The 19,828-nt window shown below is 45.8% G+C and overlaps 1 protein-coding gene across 1 annotated transcript in view; it reads right to left on the bottom strand.

Annotated features, from left to right (window-relative positions):
• Positions 1-951: 951 nt before the first annotated feature.
• Positions 952-19,828, bottom strand: part of LOC141156922 (uncharacterized) — a 30,649-nt gene continuing 11,772 nt past the window's right edge. The window contains exons 4-5 of the mRNA XM_073643525.1: positions 14,640-14,861; positions 952-1,036 (exon numbers count right to left, since the gene is read on the bottom strand). Coding sequence (XP_073499626.1) covers positions 952-1,036; positions 14,640-14,861 — 307 coding nt within the window. The remainder of the gene's footprint in view (positions 1,037-14,639; positions 14,862-19,828) is intronic.

The following is a 19,828-nucleotide window of genomic DNA, read 5'->3' as shown; positions in this document are numbered from 1 at the left end:
CACCCTATTTTCTCTTTTGTTTTCAGTCCATAAGTATATATATATATATATATATATATATATATATATGTCTTTCATCTATAGCAATGTAACCTATGATTAAGAACCCTTGTTTGGTTCGAAACGCGTAAGGTCTGCCTTACATATGGCGCTTTTTTAATGGAACTAATAAAATGGACGTTTTAGCTTTACATTTCTTGTGATGGATACGGAGAAGGTGCTGGAGTTTTTCTTAACTACTTCCTACTGTGTTTTAGAAATGTGTAGGTTTTACAAAGAATTTACAAAGTTAAAACGAACTTTGCCAAAATAAATTTTTTGTTTGTAAAATCAATAACTAGATATATACTTATTGATATATACAGTATATATCCTTGATGGTGATTTGAACTTTTTTTTTCATATTTTTTAAACCATTTTTTTTACTTTTCATTGTATTGGTTAGGCCTTTTTGGGGACTTGAACCTGCGATCATCTGATAACATACTATTGCTGTATATAGCAACAGTCATGGCATGCATGGGAGTCTTCAGCAGACCCCCGGCTATTGTGACAACCCGGTGGCACTCCGCAATCCTGTTACAGGAATGATGCGCCCCCCTGCTGGCGTGCTGTAAATGCTGCTGCCAGAGATTGACAGAAACTCCCGATAATGGGGCTCTGCAACAATATTCTGACTGGAAGGGAAATGCATATGCATATCCTCTCTATTCATTGTCATTGGAACTTTGAGAAATAGTACAGCACTCGACTCTCCAGCTGCAGATCTGGGAATAACTGGGGGGTTGCATTGATCAGTCAGTTATTCCCTATCTTATGTGTAGGGGATAAATTGTGATTTTGGGAATAACCCTTTAACAATATTGCTTTGCCATCACTATTCTTGTGTAACACAAGTTGCACTTATTGTCATTCTCTGACACATACCTACATGGGTTAGTCAAGCAATATTTACCTTTCAAGAGCATTTTTGCCAATTTCACATTGTGGTGCATCTAGAGTTTCCGTGTTATTATGTGCAGCCAATTTCTCTGACCTGAGGAGAAAATACAAGATTTCTTTGATACAAGCATATGGATGTTTGTGACAATTAATAAACAGATCCATGAAACCTGCAGAAAGAATTGTTAGTGTTACAATGTGTGAGAGTAAGGCGATGTTCACGTGTCCAGTACTGATCCAGTGGATCCAGCATGAATCCGTTAGGAAAAAAGTTGTGCCGACATAACTATTTAGTCCGTTATTCACACACTGATCTCTGCAGGTTCTGTTTTTTTAACATTAGAGTCAATGAGCAACAGATCCGTTAATGCTGCACCCGTTGTCGTCTATTTCTAATGGATCCAGCAAGAAAAAGCCTTGCTTCTTTTTTATATAAACAGTGCTCAATAAGCACAATGTACTGATCAGAGGCTGCAGCAGTGCCACTGCCTCTATTGGTCCAGGTGGTCAGGTGACTGATCGTATGTCACCACTATCCCAATATATAGAAGTAGCTGCTTGGTCTAGCTAGACCCAGGCAGCAGCATAGCACTGTATACAGTTGAATATAATGGTGGATCAGGGAGCTGTCAGCTTATCTACCATTCAGCCTGCATGTTGGAGTCTCAGTGCATCAGGTATGATGACATCACTAGATCGTACCTGCTGCACAGAGCCTCAGTCCACATACAACACAGACCAGCACATTGTGGAAATGGGGCTAGGTATTTTTTTAAATGACTTTTTAATTCTTTCCGTATCTCAGGAGGGCACTTCATAATGTGTGTGGGGAGGTGAATTCTGGGGGGCATCATAGTGTAGGGGGTTCACTGAGGAGGTATTGTATTATCCTATTGTAGGGGGGTCACCGTGGGATCTCATGATGTGTTTTAGAACTGTGGGGACCTGATAGTGTGTCACTGTGTGTGGGTCACTGTGGGGGCATCATACTGTGGATGTGATCTTTGTGGCAGCATCATACTATGAGGGGAATCACTGTGGGGACCTTATATTGTGTGTGGGAATTCCGGGGACATCATTGTGTGGTGGAGGTCACTGCGGGAGGAATCATAATATAGGTGAGTCAATGTGGGAGCTGTGTGTGGGGGAATTGTGGGGGCATCATAGTGTGGGGAGAACATTGTAAGGGGGGTTGTGGGGGAATCTTGCTGTGTTTAGAAAAACAGTGGGAGTATCATACTGTGGGGATGGCACTGAGGTGTTGGCTGTGGGGGCTTCATACTGTGTTTGGAGGAACAGTGGGGGCATTGTACCACGGGGTTCACTGTGGGGGAATCATACTGTGGGCATGCACCTGTGATGTGGGCTGTGGGGGAATCATACTGTGTGTAGGGAAACTTTGGGGACATCATACTGTAGGGGAGGCACTGTGTGGTGGCCTGTGGGGGTAACTTGCTGTGTTTGGAGGAACAGTAGGGGCATCATGCATCATACTATATGGGTAGGCTGTGGCAGAATCATACTGTAGGTGAGTCATTGAGTTGGGCTGTGGGGGGAATCATACTGTGAGGGGGACTTTGGGGTATACTGGTACTTTGGGGGTATCATGTGTTTGGAAGAACAGTGGGGGTATCACACCTTGGGGGTTCAATGCTGACAAAATGACAGTTTTACCATCAGTAGAAGCGAACTTTAAACATGACAACCAAAGAGTTGATAAAATTTGGCAGCTACTTTTAGGTCTCGTTTAAGATTTCGTTTTTTCATTTTTTTAGACAAAATCAGGAAAGAATTCAAGAAAGAAAAGTGCAAAATGTTTCCTTTATTTCTGCTCATTCCATTCCATTTTTGGCTTAAAAAATACATGAAATATACAGATCATATACTGAAGTGTGAGTGAGATCTAACTTTGAATTTACTGATGCAATAAAAACTCCTTGGAAATCACCATTAAGGCTCGCTCACACCACCATATTATCGATCAAGTGTGATCCGACAAAACATTGTGTCGCACTCAGACCAATCTTATTCTATGTCCGATTTTTTCTCTGGACCAAACCAGTCAGAGGAAAAAAATTGCAGCATGTCTATTGATGCCTCCTGCTACTGTTACATAAATGAAGGAAATAAGTGAAGGAAATAATTATTTGATCCCTTGCTGTTTTTGTAAGTTTACCCACTGACAAAGACATGAACAGTCTATAATTTTAAGGGTAGGTTAATTTTAACATTGAGAGACAGAATATAAAAAAAATCAAGAAAATCACATTGTATGAATTAGATACATTTATTTGCATTTTGCAGTATTTGTAAGTATTTGATCCCCTACAAACCATTATGAGTTCTGGCTCCTACAGACTAGTTAGACTAATCAACTCGTTACCTGCATTAAAGACAGCTGTCTTACATAGTCACCTGTATAAAAGGCTCCTGTCCATAGACTCAATTAATCAGTCGGACTCTGACCTCTACAACATGGGCAAGACCAAAGAGCTTTCTAAGGATGTCAGGGACAAGATCATAGACCTGCACAAAGCTGGAATGGGCTACAAAACCATAAGTAGGATGCTGGGTGAGAAGGAGACAACTGTTGGTGCAATAGTAAGAAAATGGAAGAAATGCAAAATGACTGTGAATCGACATTGATCTGGGGCACCATGCAAAATCTCACTTCGTGGGGTATCCTTGATCATGAGGAAGGTGAGAGATCAGCCTAAAACTACACAGGAGGAACTTGTTAATGATCTCAAGGCAGCTGGGACCACAGTCACCAAGAAAACCATTGGTAACACATTATGACTTAAAGGTTTAAAATCCTGCAGTGCTCGCAAGGTCCCCCTGCTCAAGAAAGCACATGTGCTGGTCCACCTGAAGTTTGCAAATGAACACCTGGAGGATTCTGTGAGTTATTGGGAGAAGGTGCTGCGGTCAGACGAGACAAAAATTGAGCTCTTTGCCATTAACTCAACTCGCTGTGTTTGGAAGAAGAGAAATGCTGCCTATGACCCAAAGAACACCATCCCCACTGTCAAGCATGCAGGTGGAAACATTATGTTTTGGGGGTGTTTCTCTGCTAAGGACACAGGACTACTCCACCGCATCAATGGGAGAATGGATGGAGTCATGTACCGCAAAATCCTTAGTGACAACCTCCTTCCTTCCGCCAGAACATTAAAAATGGGTCTTGGCTGGGTTTTCCAGCAAGACAATGACCCAAAACATACAGCCATGGCAACATCGGAGTGGTTCGAAAAGAAGCACATTAAGGTCATGGAGTGGCCTAGCCAGTCTCCAGACCTTAATCCCATAGAAAACTTACGGAGGGAGTTGAAGCTTCGAGTGCCAAGCGACAACCTCAAAATCTGAATGATTTAGAGATGATCTGCAAAGAGTTCCTTGTGACATGTGCGCAACCCTCATCAACTACAAAAAAAGGTCTGACTGCTGTGCTTGCCAACAAGGGTTTTGCCACCAAGTATTAAGTGTTGTTTGCCAGAGGGATCAAATACTTATTTCTCACTGCCAAATGCAAATAAATTTATCTAATTTATACAATGTGGTTTTCTTGATTTTTTTTTGGGATATTCTATCTCTCAATGTTAAAATTAACCTACCCTTAAAATTATAGACTGTTCATGTCTTTGTCAGTGGGCAAACTTACAAAAACAGGAAGGGATCAAATTTTGTGACGGTCTTTCTGAAAGGTTGAAAGATGCCTTGGCAGTATATGAAACCCCTCAGTCCTTGGAGGCTGCCATGTCATTGGCCATATGTCTTGATAGACGCCTTCGGGATAGACGGATGAGACCACCTTCTCCAGGGCCTTCTTATGAGGGTTGTGTACCTCGGCCGGGGGAGCGGTCTGGCAGTGAACCATTACTGGGGGAGGTGGAGGAGCCCATGCAGTTAGGGGGTGCATTTAGATCATACGTTTCCCTGGAGATTTGTAAGAAAAAAGGTGTATGTTTTTTTTGTGGGAAAAAGGGACATTTTATTTGGACCTGTCCTTCAATTCCTAAAGGAGACTCGATTAACTCTTGGTAGTCTTGAGTTGGATAAGCAAAAGGTGCGGTGCATTTGTTGCCAACCTGCAGTTCCTGGTTTGTCCTGTCAGCAGAGGTGGTGCTAGAGAGAAAAAACGAGAACATTTCTGTGTTTGTTGACAGTGGAGCTGGAGTCAGCATGGTTGATGCTGGGTTTGTGAAAACATGGTCTTGCTTGCTGTACTTTAGCTAAACCTATTTCTATCTTCACCATCGACTCGGCGCCACTTGCACAGAAAGCATTTACTCACATTGTACATAATGTAAAACTGAGGGTGGGGTCGGTTCATTGTGAAATAATCCCTTGCTATGTCCTGGACAACCTTCTCACCCCAATTGTTTTGGGTCTTTCCTGGCTGGTTAAACATAATCCATTGGTGGATTGGCAAACCGGGGAGATTATTGAATGGGGAGATTACTGCCATGAGAACTGTTTAGATATTTCCCTTGCTACTGTCACTACGGAAATATTACCTGCTTTTCTGTCTGGTTTTGAGGACGTTTTTTCTGAGAGGGGGTGCCAGGATCTCCTCATAGTGCATATGACTGTCCTATTAACCTGACCCCTGGAGCTAAACTACCGAAGTCCAGACTGTATAAACTTTCTGGCCCTGAGAGACAAGCCATGAAGGATTTCATTTTGGAGAGTCTGAAGAAGGGACACTTTAGGTCCTCATCTTCACCTGTGGCGGCAGGGTTCTTCTTTGTGAAGAAAAAATGTGTCAGTCTACGTCCCTGTTTAGATTTCCGGAATTAAATCAAATTACCATCCGAGATCCATATCCTCTTCCTCTGATTCCTGATTTGGCCAGGTTGTAGGAGCTAAGGTATTCTCCAAGTTGGATTTAAGGGGAGCCTATAATCTGGTTAGAATCAGAGAAGGGGACGAATGGAAAACAGCGTTCAATACCCCTGAAGGGCATTGAGAGAGTCTGGTTATGCCATTCGGTTTGACCAATGCACCTGCGGTATTCCAGCATTTCATAAATTATATTTTCCATGATTTGGTGGGGAGGTTTGTAGTGGTTTATCTGGACAATATTTTGGTGTACTCACCTTATTTTGAGACACATTGGGGGCATGTTAAACAGGTGCTTCAGATATTAAGGGATAACAAACTTTATGCCAAGCTGGAAAAATGTGTTTTTGCCATTCAAGAGGTGCAGTTTTTGGGTTACTTGTTGTCATCTTCGGGTTTTTGGATGGATCCGGAGAAGATCTGCTCAGTCCTTGATTGGGACCGTCCTGAGAACCTAAAAGCTCTACAATGTTTTCTGGGTTTTACTAAGTTTTACCGGAAATTCATCCAAAATTACTCAGTATTTGTGAAACCCCATACTGACATGACTAAGGGGGGTCTGATTTTTCCAAATGGTCGGATGCCTCTCTCCAGCCTTTTTCTTCTTTAAAGAATTATTTTGCCACTGCACCTATACTCAGTCAACCCGATGTTTCCCAACCCTTTATTGTGGAAGTTAATATGTCGGATGTGGGGGTTGGGACTGTGTTGTCTCAGGGTCCGTCCCCTGGTAAATGGCGTCCATGCACCTTCTTTTCTAAAAAATTGTCTTCAGCTGAGAGAAATTATGACATGGGTAATAGGGAACTTATGGTGATCAAATTGGCATTCGAAGAATGGCGACATTGGTTGGAGGGGGCTGTCCATCCTGTTACTCTTATTACTGACAATAAGAACTTGTCATAACTCCAGTCAGCTAAATGTCTTAACCCTAGGCAAGCCAAATGGTCCCTGTTTTTTACAATGTTCAATTTTGTTGTCACTTTTCGTCCAGGGGTCAAAAATGTCAAGGCTGATGCTTTGTCCCGTAGCTTCTCTGGTGGCGTTGACCATGAGATCCCTGCCCCGATACTACAGAAGGGGGTAGTCATTTCAGCATTATATCCTGAACTGGAGGGTGAGGTGTTGGAGGCTCAGGGAAACGCCCCGCATCCTGCCCTTCAGGAAGGTTATTTATACCATCTAATCTGCGACGCAAAGTAATTAAAGAACATTATAACTCTGTGCTTGCTGGTCATCCAGGTGGTAAGGGAGCCGTGGACCTCCTTTCTCATCGCCGCAGTTTGCAAACTGAGGGGCACATACAACCTCCTATAACCTATGCAACGTGATTATGGCCTGACTGGCCATCGGGCCACAAATGAGTATCTCCCTGCAGTAGAGAGATCACAATTCCAACCCGTTGCTCCTCATTTCCGGAGGAGTAAGGATGAAGTTTAAAATACAGTTTGCAGGCCTCCTTGAATACAAAAAACTTGTCCCTGCCTCCTGAAAACCTGTCTGGAAGGGCAACCTTGGGTTCAGGCTAGACAGGCCTACGTGCAGAGACCCCCACATTAGCGACCTGTAGCTGCTGATGCTGTTGCTGAACCTCACAGCGGAGGTCATTCACCTCCAGAGACAGACTGCACAGCCGCTCTGCGAGCTTTGCAACTAAACCCATACCAAGGGAGAAAGGAAAAAAAAACATGCCTGAAAAAATAAACACACAATTAAACCCAAGTGTCAGTTTCTTTTTTTCAAAATGTGCACGGCCGGTAATAATGTCACGCAAGGTGTGGGAAAAACTAAGTGCAACATGAAGGGATGAAGGGAAGGGAGCCCATACAATATGGAAAGGGGAAAGTGGAGATCTCTTAGGCTGATCTGCAATCACCCTGTCTCCCCCTACCGTCCCTATATTGGTTCCTCACCAATCGCCACACAGGAACCTATTCCTGTGTTTCCCTAGCGCTTGGCCCTGGATAGGGAAGTGGGGGATGAGCGCTAGTCGATACCCACTGACAACTAAAGACAGCAAGGGGAGACAGACATGGGGGAAGTAGCTTAGGTCGAGTCAACTTCAGAGAGATGGCACACACGTCCTCTTAGCACCAGAGAGGAAGTAAGAATTGCACTTGCTCCAAGCTTTCACAAAGGGTCATGTAAATCTCATCGGCACCTCTGTGTAGCAACCAAGAAGTATTTAAACACCCAGGCCTGGTTGTCAATTAGAGCAGGAGGGAGGTAGCCACCGAGTCCTAGAGTACGACAGTTAAGAAGGTGTCTGTAATGCCAAACGAAGGGATCTCCTGCAACCAACTGCAGGACGACTGCCTGTCACATCTGACACACCCGTGACAGTAGTTTAGTGCTGACAGTAAGTTTGTGTAAATGAACCTGTTAAAATATTGATAGAAAATACTGACAACATAACGGTTTCACTGTTTTGGAGAAGCTATTATTCACCTCTCCTGGATCCCACACCAATAGCTGTCTCCTCCTCCTGCCACTGATTCTATATGTTCTTTGGATTTTCAGGTTGCCATCGTATTCCAACACTTGCCTCTGATGTCATGGCCAATGGCCTTGCAATTGTAACAAATTCAGCTTTGCTACATTGCTGGGTACTCTACTATATCGTTGATCAGTTATGCTTTGACCATCTTTGCAATAGTGGACTCTGCAAGTCTACTTTGCCATACATCTGTCAGCTCTGCATTGGCCACTGTTGCAAACACGGCTCTGCTATGTTGCGGAGTCAAGCCTGCCACATCCCTGAAAGCTTTGCATATGACTGCAACGGACTCAGCTCTGTTGTTATGCTGCTAGCGCTGAATTGCATTGATGTTCTGAAAACTCAACTTTGCTACTTTAACTTTGCTTCACTACACCACTGATCCAGTCCAGCCTTAGAACCTCCCATGTATGTCAACTCAGCCACACTGGTTTCCTATTTGTTGAATCTGTGCTGCTTCCTTGACATCTCCAACTCTGTCAAACCTGCCGCCATTCCCTCAACTCTTTTTCATCAGATCATGTGACTCCCATTTGCACCTTTCGTTGCATTTCAGCCACGAGTGATTCCGTTGTGCCACCTGGATCTTCCTGCTACACCACTGCCGTCAGTCCGTGCTGCATCACAACTGCCCATCCAAAGTAAGGGTTTTGAGGACTCATCTCACCAGCCTAAAACCACTCATTATTGCACTGATGATTCTTTTCTAGGTGGGTGTCCACTGAAGCATTGTGAGCAATGTGGCAAAATGTTTAAGAAGGTCATATAATCTCAGTGAAATGTCAATTTTTTGGATTGCCTACAATAAACAAAGCAACCTTTTTTGCATAATTGCATTTTTCTGAATAGAATTTTTCTTGTTAAGAGCGAGCTTACTCACAAGTACTCGGTACTTGACCGAGATGCTCGGGTCCCCTCCCTGCATGTTTGGCGCTCTTTAGAGTGCCAATCAACATGCAGGGATTGCCTGCCACTCACTGTAATGCCGCAGCCATGTTGGTCATGGCATTACAGTGATTGGTTGGCCGCACAGCATCATCAGGTCTATATCAGACATGGCACCGCTGTGTTCGTCAGTCTACTCTGCAATCAGGCAGTGTAGGGAGAGGGGCCTGCGAGCTAGAGAAAGATTTGGTTGTGTATTAGGTAGTGTAGGGAGAAAACAAGTACATTACAGATATCCATCTCAACAAACAGTCCTTCTGAGGACTAATCCATCTGCACAGATATTAGGCAGGCAGTGTATATAGGCAGGCAGGCAGGGTATATAGGAGACTCCAGTGCATATAGCACAAGAGGCTCTATTCCAGTTCTGCCTTCTGCTGCTGTTAGATATTTCTAGACAAAGGCCCAGATCTCAGGGGCCAGGAATAATTTTTTTGGATCTTAATCCTCATTATTTGCTTAAAAAGCAATCCAGAGAACACCGTTTTTCTGTGCCATTTGCTTGTTGGCGCTGCAGAATACAGCCAGGTCCTTTCCATATTACAGCGCTAAAAATCCAGATATTTAAAACTGTAGTTTCTCCGTCACACGGATCACATTCACATATAATTGTGCTGAAAATACTGCCATTTTTTGGCCTCCATTCAAATTTTTTTTCAATGTGCCAGCAAAGTTTTTGGCACCGGTTTGCTGTTCAAAATACTTACCTACAGGCCAGGTATTTAAAACTGTGGTTTGTCTGTCACACGGATCACATATTCGTTTTCTGAAAATTCTGCCATTTCTGGCCTCCATTCTAATTTTTTTTCAGTGTGTCAGCAAAGTTTTTGGTTTGCTGTTCAAAATAGTTACCTACAGGCCAGGTATTTAAAACTGTGGTTTCTCCATCACACAGATTACAAATAACTTTGCTCCAAATTCAGCCATTTGTAGTGAGTGTGGAAGATATTGTCCTCCATTTAAAATGGGCAAGGAGCATGGCAAGGGATGGGGAACTGGACGTGATGGTGATGGTGCATGGAGAGGACGAGGCCATGGGCAAGCTGAAATTGTGCCACAACAAACACCCACATCTTCTCGCCCGACCTTCCTGTCCCAATTCCTAGGAGACCGCAGCACACGACTATTGAACCCAGAGCAGTGTCAAAAGGTTGTTGGTTGGATAGCAGATAATGCTTCCAGTCACTTAGCCACCACCACCACCACCCTGTCTTCCACACGGTCAAGTCTTTAGTAGTAGTGAGTCTGGACCACATATTCCTCACCCTGATCCTCCTTCCTCCCATCATGCCGAGTGCCCAGAAACAACTGATCCCACACTTGGACACTCTGAAGAGCTGTTCACTTTTCCATTTATAGATTCGGGCCTCTCGCCCGGTCCACTTGAAGCGGGGCAAGAGGAGATCGCATGTAGCGATGCCCAAATATTTGAGCAGCCACGGTCACACGAAGGTGACGGTGGGAAAGTGTCACAAGAGGTGGACGATGATGAGACACAATTGCCAGAAAGTCAGGAGGAGGACCAGGGTGTGGAAGTGGAAGACAACATGGTGGATGATATAGTAACTGACCCAACCTGGCAGGAGGACAGCAGCACACAGGGGGAGGGAGGCAGAGCACCCCAACAGGCAGGAAGAAGCAGTGTGGTGGCCGCAGACAGAAGGCAGCCAACCGTTCCCCGTAACACCAACACAAAAGAAGTTGCCAGTACAACTGTTAGGTCTTCCCGAGTCTGGTTGTTTTTTAAAGACCCTGCCGATAACCCCAAAAAGGCCATTTGCACCACCTGCCAGGCCAGCATCAGCAGGGGTGGCAAAACTAGCAGCCTGACCACCACCAGCATGATCAGGCACATGGCAGCAAAGCACCTGATTTTGTGGGCCAAACCCTAGGGTCCAGGAACAGTGTCTGTGGGTGGCACCATTGCTTCTTCCGCTGTTGTGCATGCAAGCCAATCCCCTGTCCATGGTGCATGCAAAGATGCCTCTTGCCCTGCACCTGTCTTTGCACACTCTCAAGTAGCAGCATCAGGAAGCATGTCCACGTCCTTGTCCCAGCGCAGCGTTCAATTGTCCATACCCCAGTCCTTGGAACGCAAGCGCAAATACGCAGCCAACGCCCCACAGGCCACACTAGTAAATTCCAACATTTCACGACTGCTTGCACACGAAATGTTGCCTTTTAGGCTCGTGGAGACGGAAGCATTCCCCAAACTGATGGCAGTGGCCGTCCCTCGGTACTCGGTCCCCAGCCGCCACTATTTCTCCCGGTGTGCCGTCCCTGCATTACACAAGCACATGTCCCAAAACATTAGCCGTGCCCTCAACAACGCAGTTACCGGAAAAGTCCACTTAACCACGGACACATGGACAAGTGCTTGTGGTCAGGGATGGTACATCTTGCTGACGGCACACTGGGTTAACATAGTGGAAGCCGGGATCCAGTCGGACCTTGGGACGGAACACGTCCTCCCGACGCCAAGGATTGCGGGCCCTAGGTCAACCAGGTTGCCCCCACAGTCTACAGCTCCTGCACCTCATCCTCCTCTTCAGCCTCCATCTCCGAAATGACCACATCAGTCATAAGCTAGAAGTACTGCAGCACTGCCTCGGCCAAGCGGCAACAGGGTGTGCTGAAGCTAATATGCTTAGGTGACAAACCGCACATTGCTGAAGAGTTGTGGACAGCTCTGAAAGAGCAGGCAGATCTGTGGCTCACACCGCTGAACCTACAGTCAGGCATGGTCATGTGCGACAATGGCTGGAACCTGGTGGCGGCTCTGAGGTGAGGTGAGCTGACACACGTACCATGCCTGGCCCATGTACTTAACCTCATGATTCAGCAGTTTCTGAAATCCTTCCTGGAGCTGCCGGATCTGCTTGTTAAAGTACGCCACCTCTGTGCCCATTTTAGAAAGTCACGTACAGCTTGCGCCGCCCTTGCCGTGTTTCAGCAGCATTTGCAGCTTCCTTCTCACAGACTGGTGTGTGATGACATAAGACCTCAGGAGTGGACATGGATGTCAGACATATGTACCATCCTCCAAAACTTTGAGGACTCCACCAAGATGGTGAGCGGCGATGACGCCATAATTACCGTCCCCATCCCGCTTCTCTATCGTCTGAAATGCTCTCTTCTCACAATCAAAGAGGATGCATTGCAGGCAGAGCACGATGAGATGGAACAAGGAACCATACAGGGTGATTACACACAGCCCAGCCTCATCTCATCCCAACGTGGATTGGGTGACAATGAGGAAGAGGAGGAGGAGGAGGAAGAACAGGAGCTAGTTTCATGCGCTATAATCGGTACTACCTGCACAGCTGTCATACCGTCTGTTCAGCATGGATAGCCAGAGAACAGAGAGGAGGAGGAGGAGGAGAGCATGATCAGTCGTCCTGTTTGTGAGGACACGGAAGTCTTGCCTGTTAGCAGTCTGGGACGCATGGCTGAGTTCATGTTACGCTGCCTTTCCCATGACCCTCGCGTTCTCAAAATTTTGGGTGACAGTCATTGCTGGTTGGTGACACTTCTAGACCCACGCTACAAGGAGAACTTTATATCTCTTATTCCTGAGGCGGACAGGTCTACAAAAATGGGGCTGTACCAGAAGGCCCTTGTTGCGGAACTATTAAAACAATTTCCATGTGAAAACGCTGGCGGCAGAGGTCACAGTTCTTTGGACAACCAAGGAGTACAAACGAGAGAGACAACTTCAATCCAGCAGAGGCAGGGGAACACTGTCAAAGCCCATCGCACAAGCTCTGAGGCGTGGTGTACTCTCATAAGGAGTGCAAAGTTTGGGAAGATGCTGAGGGAGTACCTTGCTGACTGTACCAACGTCCTCCATGATTCCTCTGTGCCTTATAATTATTGGGTATCCAAGCTGGATACGTGGAATGAACTGGCTCTCTATGCCTTGGAGGTCCTATCCTGCCCTGCCGCCAGCGTTTTACCAGAGCGGGTTTTTAGTGCCGCTGGTGGAATTATAACTGATAAGCGCATCCGCCTGTCAACTGAAAATGCTGACAGGCTGACTCTTATAAAAATGAACAAGGGCTGGATTGGGCCAGACTTCTCAACACCACCGAATGATAGCAGTGTAACATAAACTCAAATCCAGTGTCTTTTTTTGGGAGGTGTATTCCCATGCACCTCTTCACACCCACTCATGGGTATACGCTTCCTGATTTTGGCTATTTGCTCTTGTCCTCCTCCTTCTCCTCATCCTCATCCTCCACCACCATATCACCAGGGTGACCGTGGTCCGTGATGCAACGCCCACATAATTTTTTTGAAGGGTGTTTATGATGCCTGTAAAAAAAAAAAATTTATACAGTATGTTCATGTATACCCCCCAGGGGTAAATGTTTGTCAGCCCATACACTTAGTGCATGGGCATTACAAGCATAGGAGACCTGCTCCTTTCTAATGGGAAATTTTTTTTTATCAGGCCCTCCTCCATGTCTCTTCCAAGGGGCATTGGAGTGCCTCCCAATTTTTGGCAGCCCTTGCATTCACTGCATAGGTAAACATAATGGGAGACCCACTTCCTAATAATGGGAACATTGTTTTCAGGAGGCCCTCTGACCTCCACATCTCTTCCAAGGGACATAGCCGGCTAATGGCTCTCTAAGAATAGTGAGGGCTGACTGCTGGCCCTTTAAGAATAGTAAAGGCCGCCTGATGGCCCTATAAAAATAGGCTTTGTGAGTTTCAGAGTCCCTCCTACATAAATGATGGACTTCATAAACGATGTGTCTGATGATATCTCACACAACACATGGCCAGATAAGGTTGTAAAATGTTAAAATGACATTTCCTGGTGAATGCATTTTTCACAGTTGAAAGCAATGCAAAAGTGAAAAAACGCATCAAACGCTACGTGTGAACATAGCCCAAGGTATGGAGGAGGATTTTTGTTTTTGGTTATTTATTTTGCTTTATATACAAGTCATTACCCTGGAAAGGAAGTTCCTTAACATATTTCCCAGGAAAATCCATTTTGGTTTCATTTTTGTATGTTTTATTGTGAGTCTGTAAAAGTGGCGTAATACCTCTGACAACGTTGTTGAGAAAAGTGACCTGGTAGTCAGAAATGCTTCCAGGGGTCTTCCCCATGCTGTTCCCATGTCATTTGACCACTGTTTCCATCGATTTGGGCAATTTTTAGGCCCTCTGCAGACAGCCGGGGGGAGCCATCTGAAAAATGCTCAAGTTTCCCATAGACTTACATTGGGCTCGTTGCTCGGGTCGAGCACCCGAGTATTCCAATGTGCTCGACCCGAGCATTTTAGTGCTCGTCCATCACTAGTTAAGAGATATTTTTATTATTTGCAACAAAAAAAGCATTTCAAAATCTATGTAAAATAGAACTAAGAACTACTGTATAAGAGAGAGTTAAAATACTTACTGTTTTCTAGGTTTGAAAAAGGGCAGATGATGCCACCACTTGGTTTCAACATTTGCTCCTTCTTGTTCTTCTTTTAGCTTTTCATATTTCTTTACTTGTTTGCGTTTCAGTATTTTATTCTTTTTCTCAGTCTCTTCTGTTTCCGTCTTCTCCTTAACATGTGATGTAGGCAATGAAGACATTTTTCTGGCAGATGGTAAGTAGATGATTTTGCTCTTCTTACTGTGAGTTCATATATGGGTGTAAAGTTAGTCTTTAAATGCCAAGGTTAAAAATCTGGAACATTTGTCTATAAAATGAGATATAGGTATATAATAAAAGATGAGTGCCATGTATCATGAATGATAGTAAAGTTTCTCATGTACTATATTATGTTTGCAAACTGAGGGGCACATACAACCTCCTATAACCTATGCAACGTGATTATGGCCTGACTGGCCATCGGGCCACAAATGATTATCTCCCTGCAGTAGAGAGATCACAATTCCAACCCTTTGCTCCTCATTTCCTGAGGAGTAAGGATGAAGTTTAAAATACAGTTTGCAGGCCTCCTTGAATACAAAAAACTTGTCCCTGCCTCCTGAAAACCTGTCTGGAAGGGCAACCTTGGGTTCAGGCTGGACAGGCCTACGTGCAGAGACCCCAACATTAGCGACCTGTAGCTGCTGATGCTGTTGCTGAACCTCACAGCGGAGGTCATTCACCTCCAGAGACAGACTGCACAGCCACTCTGCGAGCTTTGCAACTAAACCCATACCAAGGGAGAAAGGAAAAAAAAAACATACCCGAAAAAATAAACACACAATTAAACCCAAGTGTCAGTTTCTTTTTTTCAAAATGTTAACGGCCGGTAATAATGTCACGCAAGGTGTGGGAAAGACTAAGTGCAACATGAAGGGATGGGAGCCCAGACACTATGGAAAGGGGAAAGTGGAGATCTCCTAGGCTGATCTGCAATCACCCTGTCTCCCCCTACCGTCCTTATATTGGTTCCTCACCAATCGCCACACAGGAACCTATTCCTGTGTTTCCCTAGCGCTTGGCCCTGGATAGGGAAGTGGGGGATGAGCGCTAGTCGATACCCACTGACAAATAAAGACAGCAAGGGGAGACAGACATGGGGGAAGTAGCTTAGCTCGAGTCAACTTCAGAGAGATGGCACACACATCCTCTTAGCACCAGAGAGGAAGTAAGAACTGCATTTGCTCCAAGCCTTCACAAAAGGGTCATCTAAATCTCATCGGCACCTCTGTGTAGCAACCAAGAAGTATTTAAACACCCAGGCCTGGTTGTCAATTAGAGCAGGGGGGAGGTAGCCACCGAGTCCTAGAGTGAGACAGTTAAGAAGGTGTCTGTAATGCCAAACGAAGGGATCTCCTGCAACCAACTGCAGGGCGACTGCCAGTCACATCTGACACACCCGTGACAGTAGTTTAGTGCTGACAGTAAGTTTGTGTAAATGAACCTGTTAAAATATTGATAGAAAATACTGACAACATAACGGTTTCACTGTTTTGGAGAAGCTATTATTCACCTCTGTTGGATCCCACACCATAGCTGTCTCCTCCTCCTGCCACTGATTCTATATGTTCTTTTGATTTTCAGGTTGCCATCGTAATTCAACACTTGCCTCTGATGTCATGGCCAATGGCCTTGCAATTGTAACAAATTCAGCTTTGCTACATTGCTGGGTACTCTACTATATCGTTGATCAGTTATGCTTTGACCATCTTTGCAATAGTGGACTCTGCAAGTCTACTTTGCCATACAGCTGTCAGCTCTGCATTGGCCACTGTTGCAAACACGGCTCTGCTATGTTGCGGAGTCAAGCCTGCCACATCCCTGAAAGCTTTGCATATGACTGCAACGGACTCAGCTTTGTTGTTATGCTGATAGCGCTGAATTGCATTGATGTTCTGAAAACTCAACTTTGCTACTTTAACTTTGCTTCACTACACCACTGATCCAGTTCAGCCTTAGAACCTCCCATGTATGTCAACTCAGCCACACTGGTTTCCTCTTTGCTGAATCTGTGCTGCTTCCTTTACATTTCCAACTCTGTCAAACCTGCTGCCTTTCCCTCAACTTTGCTTCATCAGATCATGTGACTCCCATTTGCACATTTCGTTGCATTTCAGCCACGAGTGATTCCGTTGTGCCACCTGGATCTTCCTGCTACACCACTGCCGTCAGTCCGTGCTGCATCACAACTGCCCATCCAAAGTAAGGGCTTTGAGGACTCAAATCACCAGCCTAAAACCACTCATTATTGCACTGATGATTCTTTTCTAGGTGGGTGTCCACTGAAGCATTGTGAGCAATGTGGCAAAATGTTTAAGAAGGTCATATAATCTCAGTGAAACGTCAATTTTTTGGATTGCCTACAATAAAAAAAGCAACCTTTTTTGCATAATTGCATTTTTCTGAATAGAATTTTTCTTGTTAAGAGTAGTGATGAGCGAGCTTACTCGCAAGTACTCGGTACTTGACCGAGATGCTCGGGTCCCCTCCCTGTATGTTTGGCGCTCTTTAGAACGTCAATCAACATGCAGGGATTGCCTGCCATTCACTGTAATGCAGCAGCCATGTTGGTCGTGGCATTACAGTGATTGGCTGGCCGCACAGCGTCATCAGGTCAATATCAGACGTGGCACCGCTGTGTTCGTCAGTCTACTCTGCAATCAGGCAGTGTAGGGAGAGGGGCCTGCAAGCTAGAGAAAGATTTGGTTGTGTATTAGGTAGTGTAGGGAGAAAACAAGTACATTACACATATCCATCTCAACAAACAGTCCTTCTGAGGACTAATCCATCTGCACAGATATTAGGCAGGCAGTGTATATAGGCAGGCAGGCAGGGTATGGCAGGCAGGCAGGGTATATAGCAGACTCCAGTGCATATAGCACAAGAGGCTCCATTCCAGTTCTGCCTTCTGCTGCTGTTAGATATTTCTGGACAAAGGCCCAGATCTCAGGGGCCAGGAATAATTTTTTTGGATCTCAATCCTCATTATCTGCTTAAAAAGCAATCCAGAGAACACCGTTTTTCTGCGCCATTTGCTTGTTGGCACTGCAGAATACAGCCAGGTCCTTTCCATATTACAGCGCTAAAAATCCAGCTATTTAAAACTGTGGTTTCTCCGTCACACGGATCACATTCAGATATAATTGCGCTGAAAATACTGCCATTTTTGGCCTCAATTCAAATTTTTTTTCAGCGTGTTAGCAAATTTTTTGGCACCGGTTTGCTGGTCAAAATAGTTACCTACAGGCCAGGTATTTAAAACTGTGGTTTGTCCGTCACACGGATCACATATATGTTTTCTGAAAATTCTGCCATTTCTGGCCTCCATTCTAATTTATTTTCAGTGTGTCAGCAAAGTTTTTGGCATCGGTTTGCTGGTCAAAATAGTTACCTACAGGCCAGGTATTTAAAACTGTGGTTTCTCCATCACACAGATTACATATAACTTCGCTCCAAATTCAGCCATTTGTAGTGAGCGTGGAAGATATTGTCCTCCATTTAAAATGAGCAAGGAGCGTGGCAAGCGATGGGGAACTGGACGTGATGGTGATGGTGCATGGAGAGGCGGAGGCCGAGGCCATGGGCAAGCTGAAATTGTGCCACAACAAACACCCACATCTTCTCGCCCGACCTTCCTGCCCCAATTCCTAGGGGACCACAACACACAACTATTGAACCCAGAGCAGTGTCAAAAGGTTGTTGGTTGGATAGCGAATAATGCTTCCAGTCACTTAGCCACCACCACCACCACCACCCTGTCTTCCACACGGTCAAGTCTCAGTAGCCGTGAGTCTGGACCACATATTCCTCACCCTGATCCTCCTTCCTCCCACCATGCCGAGTGCCCAGAGACAACTGATCCCACACTTGGACACTCTGAAGAGCTGTTCACTTTTCAATTTATAGATTCAGGCCTCTTGCCCGGTCCACTTGAAGCGGGGCAAGAGGAGATTGCATGTAGCGATGACCAAATATTTGAGCAGCCACGGTCACACGAAGGCGACGGTGGTAAAGTGTCACAAGAGGTGGACGATGATGAGACACAATTGCCAGAAAGTCAGGAGGAGGACCAGAGTGCGGAAGTGGAAGACGACATGGTGAATGATATAGTAACTGACCCAACCTGGCAGGAGGACAGCAGCACACAGGGGGAGGGAGGCAGAGCACCCCAACAGGCAGGAAGAAGCAGTGTGGTGGCCGCAGACAGAAGGAAGGCAACCGTTCCCCGTAACACCAACACAGAGGAAGTTGCCAGTACAACTGTTAGGTCTTCCCGAGTCTGGTTGTTTTTTAAAGACCCTGCTGATAACCCCAAAAAGGCCATTTGCACCACCTGCCTGGCCAGCATCAGCAGGAGTGGCAAAACTAGCAGCCTGACCACCACCAGCATGATCAGGCACATGGCAGCAAAGCACCTGACTTTGTTGGCCGAACCACAGGGTCAAGGAACAGTGTCTGCGGGTGGCACCATTGCTCCTTCCGCTGTTGTGCATGCAAGCCAAACCCCTGTCCATGGTGCATGCAAAGATGCCTCCATCCCCGGCACCTGTCGTTGCACACTCTCAAGTAGCAACATCAGGAAGCACGTCCACGTCCTTGTCCCAGCGCAGCGTTCAGTTGTCCATACCCCAGTCCTTGGAACGCAAGCGCAAATACGCAGCCAACACCCCACAGGCCACACTACTAAATTCCCACATTTCACAACTGCTTGTACTCAAAATGTTGCCTTTTAGGCTCGTGGAGACGGAAGCATTCGCCAACCTGGTGGCGGCGGCCGTCCCTCGGTACTCGGTCCCCAGCCGCCACTATTTCTCCCGGTGTGCCGTCCCTGTATTACACAAGCACGTGTCCCAAAACATTAGCCGTGCCCTCAACAGCGCAGTTACCGGAAAAGTCCACTTAACCACGGACACATGGACAAGTGCTTGTGGGCAGGGACGGTACATCTTGCTGACGGCACACTGGGTTAACATAGTGGAAGCCGGGATCCAGTCGGACCTTGGGACCGAACACGTCCTCCCTACGCCAAGGATTGTGGGCCCTAGGTCAACCAGGTTGCCCTCACAGTCTACAGCTCCTGCATCTCATCCTCCTCTTCAGCCTCCATCTCCGAAATGACCACATCAGTCACAAGCTGGAAGCACTGCAGCACTGCCTCGGCCAAGCGG

Source organism: Phyllobates terribilis, unplaced genomic scaffold (genome assembly GCF_046119375.1).
Source record: "Phyllobates terribilis strain yellow unplaced genomic scaffold, ASM4611937v1 Scaffold_1__5_contigs__length_1240528914, whole genome shotgun sequence".
In the NCBI taxonomy this organism is placed as follows: Eukaryota; Metazoa; Chordata; class Amphibia; order Anura; family Dendrobatidae; genus Phyllobates; species Phyllobates terribilis.
This window is presented reverse-complemented; position numbering and strand designations above follow the sequence as displayed.